Source organism: Bos mutus, chromosome 9 (assembly GCF_027580195.1).
Source record: "Bos mutus isolate GX-2022 chromosome 9, NWIPB_WYAK_1.1, whole genome shotgun sequence".
NCBI classification, from domain to species: Eukaryota; Metazoa; Chordata; class Mammalia; order Artiodactyla; family Bovidae; genus Bos; species Bos mutus.
Window position 1 is genome coordinate 9,193,370 of NC_091625.1, and position 13,328 is coordinate 9,206,697.

At 39.1% G+C, this 13,328-nt stretch overlaps 1 protein-coding gene across 1 annotated transcript in view; it reads left to right on the plus strand.

Moving 5' to 3' along the window:
- The window catches only part of COL19A1 (collagen type XIX alpha 1 chain), a 412,517-nt gene that overhangs the window by 237,038 nt on the left and 162,151 nt on the right, over positions 1-13,328 (plus strand). The window contains exon 15 of the mRNA XM_070377142.1: positions 5,572-5,625. Within this exon, the coding sequence (XP_070233243.1) occupies positions 5,572-5,625 (54 nt within the window). The remainder of the gene's footprint in view (positions 1-5,571; positions 5,626-13,328) is intronic.

A 13,328-nucleotide genomic window follows, 5' to 3' on the forward strand; every position in this document is an offset into this window, starting at 1 on the left:
ACCTGACAGAAGCAGAAGATATTAAGAAGAAGTGGCAAGAATACACCGAAGAACTGTATAAAAAAGAGCTTCATGACCCAGATAATCACGATGGTGTGATCACTCACCTAGAGCCAGACACCCTGGAATGTGAAGTCAAGTGGACCTTAGGAAGCATCACTACGAACAAAGCTGGTGGAGGTGATGGAATTCCAGTTGAGCTATTTCAAATCTTGAAAGATGATGCTGTGAAAGTGCTGCGCTCAGTATGCCCGCAAATTTGGAAAACTCAGCAGTGGCCACAGGACTGGAAAAGGTCAGTTTTCATTCCAATCCCAAAGAAAGGCAATGCCAAAGAATGCTCAAACTACCGCACAATTGCACTCATCTCACACGCTAGTAAAGTAATGCTCAAAATTCTCCAAGCCAGGCTTCAGCAATACATGAACCGTGAACTTCCAGATGTTCAAGCTGGTTTTAGAAAAGGCAGAGGAACCAGAGATCAAATTGCCGACATCTGCTGGATCATAGAAAAAGCAAGAGAGTTCCAGAAAAACATCTATTTCTGCTTTATTGACTATGCCAAAGCCTTTGACTGTGTGGATCATAATAAACTGTGGAAAATTCTTCAAGAGATGGGAATACCAGACCACCTGACCTGTCTCTTGAGAAACCTATATTCAAGTCAGGAAGCAACAGTTAGAACTGGACATGGAACAACAGACTGGTTCCAAATAGGAAAAGGAGTACGTCAAGGCTGTATACTGTCACCCTGCTTATTTAACTTCTATGCAGAGTACATTATGAGAAACCCTGGGCTGGATGAAGCACAAGCTGGAATCAGGATTGCCTGGAGAAATATCAATAACCTCAGATATGCAGATGATACCACCCTTATGGCAGAAAGTGAAGAAGAACTAAAGAGCCTCTTGATGAAAGTGAAAGAGGAGAGTGAAAAAGTTGGCCTAAAGCTCAAAATTTAGAAAACTAAAATCATGGCATCCGGTCCCATCACTTCATGCCAAATAGATGGGTAAAGAGTGGAAACAATGGCTGACTTTATTTTTCTGGGCTCCAAAATCACTGCAGATGGTGATTGCAGCCATGAAATTAAAAGACACTTACTCCTTGAATGGAAAGTTATGACCAACCTAGACAGCACATTAAAAAGCAGAGACATTACTTTGTCAACAAAGGTCCGTCTAACCAGTGGTCATGTATGGATGTGAGAGTTGGACTATAAAAAAAGCTGAGCACTGAAGAATTGATGCTTTTGAACTGTAGTGTTGGAGAAGACTCTTGAGAGTCCCTTGGACTGCAAGGACATCCAACCAGTCCATCCTAAAGGAGATCAGCCCTGGGTGTTCATTGGAAGGACTGATGCTGAGGCTGAAACTCCAATACTTTGGCCACCTCATGCAAAGAGCTGACACATTGGAAAAGACCTTGATGCTGGGAAAGATTGAGGACAGGAGAAGAAGGGGACGACAGAGGATGAAATGGTTGGATGGCATCACCGACTCCGGGAGTTGGTGATGGACAGGGATGCCTGGCATGCTGTGGTTCATGGGGTCGCAAAGAGTTGGACACAACTGAGAGACTGAACTGAACTGAAATCAATAAAACATAGGCTCTACGTACCCCTGTAACATTAATTTTTCCAAAAATAGGTAAAAGAATAAATACGTACATTTTATGAATGCTTGCTCAGTTGTTCAGTCGCATCCAGCTCTTTGAGACCCCATGGATGGTAGCCTACTAGATTCCTTTGTCCATGGGAATTTTCCAGGCAAGAATACTGGAGTAGATTGCCATTTCCTTCTCCACATTTTATGAATACTGTGTGGAGGAAGACTCAGGAAGATTTGGGGAACACTGAGCATTGTTGATGGCTTGCCACGTGGATCAACAGTAAAGAATTCACCTGCAGTGCAGGAGGCACAGGAGACATGGATTCGAGCACTGAGTCAGGAAGATCCCATGGAGGAAGATAGCAACCCATTCCAGTATTCTTGCCAGGAAAATCCCATGGACAGAGGAGTCTGGTGGGCTACAGTCCATAGGGTCACAAAGAATAGAACTTGACTCAGTGATTGATCACACATGCACAAGCATTGGTGATACATGTAGAATTTTTTGTATAAATGCTTTTTCAAAATTAGTTACAGGAATTTATACTAAATTCTGACAGTTTTAATCAAAGAAAAGCTATGAGTGAAAAATTAAAATATATTTGTGATATTTTTATTCTAAATAAAATTGGATGGTATGAAGATTTAATTTCTATGAAAAAACAAAAAATGTATACATAATAATACATAATAAATACATCCTCAAAGCAAAATTAAAATATATTTGTGATATTTTTATTCTAAATAAAATTGGATGGTATGGAGATTTAAATTCTATGAAAAACCAAAAAATGTATACATAATAATACATAATAAACACATCCTCACAAGCACACCTGATGTTTTACTTTAAATGTAGTTATGACTTTTAAAGAAAATGGTTACATTATAAAAATGAATCTTAATTTTTAAAAATTAGATAATAATGCTTCTCCTGAAGGGATGAAGATGAATTCTTATGTTCAAGTGTGTCTTTACTGGAGTTCTCATATTCCAAAGAGTTTAAGGCATTTAATATATAATAGATTAACCATTCAGTTCAGTTCAGTCACTCAGTCGTGTCCAACTCTTGCGACCCCATGAATCACAGCACGCCAGGCCTCCCTGTCCATCACCAACTCCCTGAGTTCACTCACACTCACGTCCATCGAGTTGGTGATGCCATCCAACCATCTCATCCTCTGTCATCCCCTTCTCCTTCTGCCCCCAATCCCTCCCAGCATCAAAGTCTATTCCAATGAGTCAACTCTTCGCATGAGGTGGCCAAAGTACTGGAGTTTCAGCTTTCGCATCATTCCTTCCAAAGAACACCCAGGGCTGATCTCCTTCAGAATGGACTGGTTGGATCTCCTTGCAGTCCAAGGGACTCTCAAGAGTCTTCTCCAACACCACAGTTTAAAAGCATCAATTCTTCGGCACTCAGCCTTCTTCACAATTCAACTCTCACATCCATACATGACCACTGGAAAAACCATAGCCTTGACTAAACAGACCTTTATTGGCAAAGTAATGTCTCTGCTTTTGAATATGTTATCTAGGTTGGTCATAACTTTTCTTCCAAGGAGTAAGCATCTTTTAATTTCATGGCTGCAGTCACCATCTGCAGTGATTTTGGAGCCCAGAAAAATAAAGTCTGACACTGTTTCCACTGTTTCCCCATCTATTTCCCATGAAGTGATGGGACCAGATGCCATGATCTTTTTTTCTGAATGTTGAGCTTTAAGCCAACTTTTTCACTCTCCTCTTTCACTTTCATCAAGAGGCTTTTGAGTTCCTCTTCACTTTCTGCCATACGGGTGGTGTCATCTGCATATCTGAGGTTACTGATATTTCTTCTGGCAATCCTGATTCCAGCTTGTGCTTCTTCCAGCCCAGTGTTTCTCATGATGTACTCTGCATAGAAGTTAAATAAGCAGGGTGACAATATACAGCCTTGACATACTCCTTTTCCTATTTGGAACCAGTCTGTTGTTCCATGTCCAGTTCTAACTGTTGCTTCCTGACCTGCATACAGGTTTCTCAAGAGGCAGGTCAGGTGGTCTGGTATTCCCATCTCTTTCAGAATTTTCCACAGTTTATTGTGATCCACACAGTCAAAGGCTTTGGCATAGTCAATAAAGCAGAAATCGATGTTTTTCTGGAACTCTCTTGCTTTTTCCATGATCCAGCGGATGTTGGCAATTTGATCTCTGGTTCCTCTGCCTTTTCTAAAACTAGCTTGAACATCTGGAAGTTCATGATTCACTTACTGCTGAAAAGCCTGGCTTGGAGAATTTTGAGCATTACTTTACTAGCGTGTGAGATGAGTGCAATTGTGTGGTAGTTTGAGCATTCTTTGGCATTGCCTTTCTTTGGGATTGGAATGAAGATTAATCATACATATTCTAAAAACCCTTTGAAAATGCTGGCTCTACCCAAAAGCTTTTTTTTTTTTTTTTTTTTTTTTTTTTTGAACATTGGATTGATTTCTCATTATGATTTTTTTTTCCAATCATTAACAGGTGCCTGATATTGAATAAGACAGTGATTCTACCATTGTCCTTACAGCCTGGTGAATCATTTCCTAAACAATTACTTAAATGGAATTATGATAAATAATTTAAAGGACAAGTACAGGCACCTTAAGACTGGTGCAATAAGGCATTCATCTCTTTATGTGGACAATCCAGGGAGGTCAGGCTGGCTTTTCTTGAGGTCAGTTTGTGCTCTGGAGGATGGAGGGGTCTGTGTCTAGTATCACCTAGAAAGCTCTTACAGGTGAGCAAGCAAGCAGGTGGTGGAGCAGAAGGATGGAGGAGAGTAATAGATGGATGAAATCCACCTATTTGGAGTTACATCAGTTGGACTTGGGGACTGGATGTGAAAGAGAAGTGAGAGAGGCAAGTATGGAAGGCGAGTTCTAGGTTCCCAACAAGAGCTCTAGCAGGATGGTGCGTGGGTCTACAGAGTTGGGGTGCTGGAAAAGGCCCAGTTTTGGTGGGAGGGCCCTAAATGTGCTGTTGCTGTGCTAAATTCACATGCTGGGGAGAGAAGAGTGGGTGTACCAGGCAGGCATTTGGATGTGTGGACCTACAAGCTCAAATATAAATTGAATAAAACTTTTGGCATCATTGGCCTGGAGAATCTAAAGTCCATGGTATAATATGAGATCATGGCAGGAGAACGGGAGAAAATGGGCCTAAACCCTCGCATTGAAAGGCGTTATAGGGAAGGAGGAAGCAGCCAGAGAGACTGAGAAGCCTCCAGAGGGGTAACAACTAACCATCAATCCCAAAGACTTTAAACAGCAACGGTATCAACATTCTGGTTTTTGTGTTGAGAATTTCTGTGTAATAGTAATTATCTGTGAGAATCGGGAGATTCAGATTAGTCATCTGGGACTTCCTGCACATTTTGTAGAATTGAAAAAAAAAAAGGTTATTTTTTCTACCACTTGAAAGAATACTTTTCATGAGAAAGAATTAAATAATGTCTATGAGGCTAAAAATTAAGTGGTATGAATAGATAAATGTTGAAGCTGATGTCATAACCGGGTGTTTTTTCAGAGGAAAACTACAGAGCCACTCTCAACCAAAAATGCTGTTGCATTTATAGAATTTAAATACATGAAGAGGCATTTTTTTCTGCCTGTAAATATTGTTACCATTTATTGATGGCAGGTTGATTTAAAAAAAAAAAGAAGACATGGTTCCAACCAAATGAGAGTCATCCCTGGGAGTGATCACTGTTTAAGAGTCTTTCTTTTCTTTTGTCTTGTTAACTCTGAAGATAAACCAGTCAAAGAAGGACAGTTCACCATTATTAATGTATTATATAGTCTAAGCTTGGAAGAGCTCAGATCACTTTAAAAGTTTTTGTATAATCAATAAAATTAGTATTAATTTTCACAACATTCTTTGTAAGGCAGGCATGCTTGAAGCAATCTACTAATATGTGTCCCTTTTTTTTTTTTTTTTTGTAGGGTTCCCTGGGGATACAAGGCCCCCAAGGTCCACCTGGAAAAGAGGGTCAGAGGGTAAGTAAACTCAGAACAACTGGCAGGCATACTAACTCAGAGGTTACTTATTTCTGAACACTTATAAAAATAAATTGGAATACATCAGGCAAATGGGCAGTGGGAGAATATCAACTATCTGAAAGCTGAAATTTGAGATTTTGACAGAGCTTTTACAATCCAGAAAATTCTATATATTTTCCAGATTGGCAGCACAAGTGTGGAGATACTGTTTGGGTGAAATGAATTAACTGTTATTCGATCTGGAACACGTGATCCTATTTTGGGGGTTTTGAGTTAAGCTCATCTTTGCTGATTTAAGTTTAATGAGTTATCTTTGCAGAGTTTTAGCCTGTTCATGAATTCTGGAAAGACTGTGGATATTAAGTGCATTCTTTAGCCAAATTAAATTATTGACATTAGTGACTCTTTGTAGTTAACTTTTCCTACCTTTGAGATATGTATGTATCACGTGAACACATTGTACTTGCCGAGGGAGTATAGCAGTCACCTTCCAGTTCAGTTAGGCTTACTGGCTCCCAGTAAAAGGAAGCCCTGCGGTGAGACTTGGTCAGTCCTCCATGAACACTCTCTGCAGTGGGGTAGCCCATTCCTGTGGCCAACTGTTATTAACTATTTTCAAATCATGCTAAAGATTCCAAACATTTTGTATGTGCTTTCTTATATGAGTAGTATTTTTAACTTTTGTTACCTTATAGATGAGAATTGTGTAAAGTTATAGAACTAATGAAAAATCAAGCCAGGACTTGAATTTGGGCTTTCTGACTTTGGATTTCATGTTCTCTTTTACTGTCTCAGCATGTTAACCCCAGAAATCTTTCTTAGTCGTTTAAATTTATTATTCCCTGTTCTGCCCCCTGGCAAATAAGTCTGTTGCCTCAGATATATGAGTCCTTCAAATATTTGAAGACCTATGGTATTTTTACCAAGGTTTGCCTTTTGTCAGATTGATAATACAATCCACATTCTCTAAGCTCTTCCTCTTGTCTTGATTACTGACTACCTAACATGCCAGTGGTCTTTCCCAGAAAACACTCATGAACCTTCTGAAGGTGTCAGTAATGGAACTGGATGTATATATGGTATTTAGGGCAGAGTTAAGTGTGGCAAATATGCCCTGTGCCTATGACCACAGGCTTCTATTGCAACCTAAGATGAGCCAATGCTCCTGTGAATGGCATCACACTTTGTTTTTCCTAACTCCTTCTACTACAGCAGCTCTCATTTTTACAATTTGTTTTCCAGAGTTACAATTAAAAGTTTATTAGGAAAAAAAGTGAACTAGATGACATTGAAGTTTGTTCAGTTAAAAAATTCTGTGTTCAGTTCTTTTTCCCAGTGGCTATTTCAGTGAACATAATAGGGCTTAATAAGTTTGGATGATGAAAAAAACAGAAGGAAAATTTTGTGAATAATAGCTAACATTTATGGGCTACCTATTTCTAATTTCATTTGTTTCTCACAATAGCCCTGTGAGATAGATTCTACTACAGTGCTCACAGGGAATCGGAGTTTGTTCAGGAGCCTGAATAGAACACATTGCTATTAAGTGGATTATATGGATATTTTAAAACTATTTACAAAGTAGTCACATTTGGGTTCTACTCTCAACACCTATGTGTATAATTATAGTTTCCTCTTTTTAGCTCTCCAGCTCACTATCCAAGAGTTCATTACTCTACCTGATCAAAGTTTTAAGTAGTCTAGAGAAAAAATTGAAGATTACTTCCCTAGATCTGTGCTTTTGAGGCTGTTTTAAGCATTTTACCCACTGGAGGCAGAGGACTAGATGAAATGACCTTGTGTAGTTAATGCCTAAGCTTCTTATTTTCTCACAGTCGTGGCCAAGATGATTGTTCCATCTAGGAACATATTTCTTAATTAACTTCTGTCTTCAGCATCCAGGGTACATTTTGCTCATAGTAACTACCCCTTCATGGAAACTGAGTGATCAGTTATACCCCCTAGTTAATATATAAGGAACAAAATAATTAAGGAACACATATCAAAATATGTAAGGAACACATGCAACTCAGTAGCAAAACATGCAATAACCCAGTTTTCAACCGGACAAAGGACCTGAATAGACACTTCTCAGAAGACGACATACAAATGACCAATGGCTGTATGAAAAAGTGCTCAATGTAGCTAATCATTAAGGAAAACTAATCAAAGCCACAGTGAGTATCACCCCACATTTGCTAGAATGGCCAGTATCGGAAAGACAAGAGATAAGCATTGACAAAGTTATGAAGAAGAGGGAACACAGGCTCCCTGCTGGTGGAATGTAAATTGGTGTAGCCACCATGGAGAACAGTATGAAGGTTCCTCCAAAAAGTAGAACTACCTTATGAGCCACCAGTCTCACTTGTGGGTACATGTCTAAAGGAATGAAACCAGTCTTTTGAAGAAATATACATACTCCGATGATATGGAAGCAACCTAAATATCTATTGACAAGTGAATGAATAAAGAAAATACAGTTAAACACACACATACAGTGGAATATTATTTCAGCCTCAATAAAGAAGGAAATCTTGCCATTTGTAACAAAATGGATGAACCTGGAGGACATTATGCTAAATGAAATAAGCCAGTCATGGAAAGACAGATGCTCACTTATATGTGGAATCTGAAAATGTAAAAATCCATAGAAACAGAGAGTAGAGTGGTGATTACTATAGGATGGGGGAGAGGGGAGATGTGGATCACAGGGTACAAAGTTTTAGGTATACAAGATGAATAAGTTCTGGGGACCTAATGCACAGCAATGAGAGTGTAATTAATACTGTGTTGTATACTTGAAATTTGATGAAAGAGTAGGTCTTAGGGGTTTCCACCACAAAGAGGTAACTATTTGTGAGCAGGTGGATCCGTTAATAAGCTTGATTATTGTAACTATTTCACGATGTGTTAAGTATATCAGATCAAATTGTATACCTTCAATATGCGCAGTTTTAATTTTCAACAATGACTCAATAAAGTAGAATGATAATAAAACTAAGAAACAGAGTTTTAATTTCAACTCCAGAAAGTAGCTTATAGTCCCTGGGTGGTTTGAGATGGAAATTATGGAGCTAAGTGGGTGAAGGTAGGCAGAGTGTCTGACTTCCTCCCTCGGTAGCGGCAGTTGTTGTTTTTTTTTTAATTTGTGTGGTAAGAACATTTAACCATGAGGTCTACTGTCTTAACAAATTTCAATATACAATGAAGTTGTACTTCTTTTTAAAAATAAAGTATAGTTGATTTGCAATGTCAGGTTAATTATTACTGTACAGCAAAGTGACTCAGTTATATAGGCATTCCTTTTTAATATTCTTTTCCATTATGGCTTATCATAGAATATTAAATATAGTTCCCTGTGCTATAGCGTAGGAGCTTGTGGTTTATCCATTCTATATATAAAAGCTTGCATCTGCTAACCCCAACCTACCTCTCTATAGCTCCCCCAACCCCCTCCCCCTTGCAACCACAAGCCTGTTCTCTATATCCCTGAGTGTGCTTCTGTCTACAGTGAAACTGCACTTCCAACTTGGGCTGACATGTGGTCATTTCAGGGCACCGCCTCCTTTATTTTAATGAAAACTTCTTCCCAGTCAGATCTTTGCCTGTCCTACAACTGTGCAGTGGCCTTTCTGAATCGCAGAGTAAGAACTGATCCTTGTCGTCGTTAAATTTCACCTTCTGGGTTTTAGTTTCTAACACCATTCTGTTAGGTGTTTCTCAGTGAAATAGCTCTGCTGCTGCTGCTGCTGCTGCTAAGTCACTTCAGTCGTGTCCGACTCTGTGTGACCCCATAGATGGCAGCCCACCAGGCTCCCCCGTCCCTGGGATTCTCCAGGCAAGAACACTGGAGTGGGTTGCCATTTCCTTCTCCAATGCATGAAAGTGAAAAGTGAGAGTGAAGTCGCTCAGTCGTGTCTGACTCTTAGCGACCCCATGGACTGCAGCCCACCAGGCTTCTCAGTCCATGGGATTTTCCAGGCAAGAGTACTGGAGTAGGGTGCCATTGCCTTCTCCAATAGCTCTACACCACCTTAAATTTTGATAAGCCTACCCTCTGAGTCTTCATTCACATCACTAATGAATCCTGAGCAGGACAGGCCTGACTCTGTGTAACACCTTGTCTACCATTGATGTTCGTGTGGCGTGATACAAATCATGTACAAATACATTTGACCTCTCCTTCCTTCCCACTCACATTTCTTAATCTGTCTTGTAAGATAATTATGAGAGTCTTTGTCAGACTAGCTGAAATGAAAAATATTCAAATGAGGTTCTTTAAAAATAATGATGCTTCAAATTGAAATTGTACCCTAGTAAAGCTTACATTTCAGAAGAAGGTGAGTTAACCAGTAATTCAAACTTATGTATTCTTCATGATAATTATGAAGGAACATATTCAAATTATAAAGTTCAACCACTATATTATGCAAATTTACTCCATTTATAAATATGTATAGTCCAGGTAATTTTATATTACTTTTTATTCTATCTTATCAAGAGTAACAGTGTCAGAAACTAAAGAATGTAGTAGAATTTTACAGATAATGTTAGACAAGCTTTATTATTATTACTATTGCTTTTTTACAAATGCCGTATAGTTAAAGGAAGACATTTAGGTCAGGTATTATTGATGTTATTCACATTTACAAATGATTATTTCCAAATGTGCTCAATGATTCATTCTGCTTTTCAGTTACTTGAAGGGGAAGCACATTAAAGAAATAAGTATTCTTAAATATTTTCATTTAGGCCCAACTTACTGCCACTATTTCTTCTCTGCTCAAGAGTTAAGCAGCACACAGCTCTTTTGGACACACAAATGTACATGTCTGTGTATGAGTATGTGTGTATACATACGCACAAACAGATGCACACACTGAAAGCTAAGACCAATACTATTTCATTTCTCTGAAATTTGCAATAGAAAACAACAGAAAAATCTAGGAATTTAACATTCTTTTCTATTAACCTATTCTCAAGCAAATCTATATTTTTTACAGGTGTTTGAGCAGGAAGGAGTTGACTATCACTAAGTTTATTGAAATGAAATATATAATATGTGCAAGTTTATATACCTTACTCCTAGGTATAATGTCTTTAAGGAAAGTAGAAGAAATCATTGATTTGTTAGTTTTTCTCAATGATTAAAAAGAGAGTATCTTCTATTCTACAATATCAAACATGAGTGTCAAATGTAAACATACCTTAAAAAAATTATGTTTCTATAAAGCATCATAGAAAAATGTTAATGATACTACTGTTATTTCTATTAAGGCATAAGGACTCTGATTGATAAATTCCTTTTATTTTTTTGTTTAACCCTTTATGTAGTTTTCTATATGCACAGTAAGAACATTATTTTTTCACAAGTACCAGACCAAAAATTCTGTTTAAATTTTCATTAGTTGACTTTATCTTCTTCACTGTCTTAGAAGCTACTAAATTTCAGATTATGTGTTCATTTAATAAAACATAGTAGCAGTGTACTTCTTGTACTTAAAAGCTGCTGTTAACCTTAACAATGTTTGGTGGTGATGTATATCTGAGATTTGTGGTTTTATGTTTTTGTTTAACCTCCTTATTTCTTCTTTGAATCTTTTATAGGCCATTATTTTTTCCCTCTGTTATCTTTTTGAAGTCCTATAAGTAAAACATTTGACTGACACCTGTTTGGCTCTAACATCTTTTATAGATTAACACGGTTTTTAAAATTCAACTAATGTTGAATATTAACCCTAAGCCTCAGATGAGGGTTTATCAGGGAGTAGTAGAGAAGGGCATGCTGGGGACACTTGTCTGGAGACCAAGGAGATGTCCAGCCATGATGACAGAGAAAGCCTAGGAGGGCGACCAGGACACTGAAGGGCCAAGAAGTAAGCAGAAGAGAGTTTAGGGTGCCTAGAGGGTTCAGCAGCATTAAAATGTGGAGCAAAGTTGGGGGAGAGATACTGGTTAAAAGAAGAGGTGACTGGAAGTAGTGCCAACTGAGAGAGAAGGTTTGGTTGAAAACATGGGAGAGCATTGGAAACAAAACTTACGAGAAAAGATATGAGGGAATTAGGAGGTACACTGTAAGGAAGGAGAGGCAGCGATGGGGAATCTGGGGTGGCGGGGGGAGAAAAGGATGGGAACTGCATGGGAGCCCAAGGAGATGTCTTAGTGAAAAGGGGAATATTTCAGACGGCTGAGCACATCTGTGAAAGTTTACAGGAAACACCTCAAAAGAACTGGCATTTGTACAAATTCCCTCTATAGATTCCTTATGCTTCCCTGGTGGCTTAGCTGGTAAAGAATCCGCCTGCAATGCGGGAGCCCTGGGTTCGATCCCTGGTTGGGAAGATCCCCTGGAGAAGGGAATGGCTACCCACTCCAGTATTCTGGCCTGGAGAATTCCATGGACTGGATAGTCCAAGGGGTCACAAAGAGTGAGACGCGACTGAGAAACTTTCACTTTTATTTTTCTTAATAACATTTCCAAAAACATAAAAAATAATTATCATTTTATGTGTCCTTGGATTTCTCCTTACAGTCACATTAAGTGCATATCTGAACAACCTCTTGGTTTGAAACAGCCAGGGCCTGTTGTTAGTTAGTTGCTCTAGGTCTCTGAAAGAACATTTATTGGTGAATCAGTTAGGGACTGCCCCAAACACGAGATTGTTTGGAATCTGGATTGCTGGACCTAGGTGACACCACACCCTTACTTTCTCTGCTGCTGGATCCTAATTTCAATCCTGAATAGAGAATTTACATTTTAAATGCCATATAAGTCACCTTCTTGGAGAAGGAAATGCCAACCCACTCCAGTATTCTTGCCTGGAGAATCCCATGGACAGAGGAGCCTGGTGGGCTACAGTCCATGGGGTCACAAAGAGTTGGACACCACTAAGGAGTACGTCAAGGCTGTATCTTGTCACCCTATTATTTAACTTACACACAGAGTACATCATGAAAAACCCTGGGCTGGATGAAGCACAAGCTGGAATCAAGATTGCTGGGAGAAATATCAATAACCTCAGATATGCAGATGACACCACCCTTATGGCAGAAAGTGAAGAACTAAAGAGCCTCTTGATCAAAGTAAAAGAGGAGAGTGAAAAAGTTGGCTTAAAGCTCAACATTCAGAAAACTTAAGATCATGGCATCTGGTCCCATCACTTCATGGGAAATATTGGGGAAACAGTGGAAACAGTGACAGACTTCGCTTTTGGGGGCTCCAAAATCACTGCAGATGGTGACTGCAGCCATGAAATTAAAAGACATTTGCTCCTTGGAAGAAAAGGTATGACCAACCTAGACGGCATATTCAAAAGCAGAGACATTACTTTGCCAACAAAGGTCCATCTAGTCAAAACTTTGGTTTTTCCAGTGGTCATGTATGGATGTGTTGTTGTTTAGTCATAGTCGAGTCTTACTCTTTTGTGACCCCATGGACTGCAGCCTGCTAGGCTCCCCTGTCCATGGGATTTTCCCAGGCAAAAATACTGGAGTTGGTTGCCATTTCTTTCTCCAGGGGAACTACCTGACCCAGGGATTGAACCCAGGTCTCTTGCATCTCCTGCATTGGTAGATGGATTCTTTACCACTGAACCACAAGAAAAGCCCTTGGATGTGAGAGTTGGACTATAAAGAAAGTTGAGCACTGAAGAATTGATGCTTTTGAACTGTGGTATTGGAGAAGACTCTTGAGAGTCCCT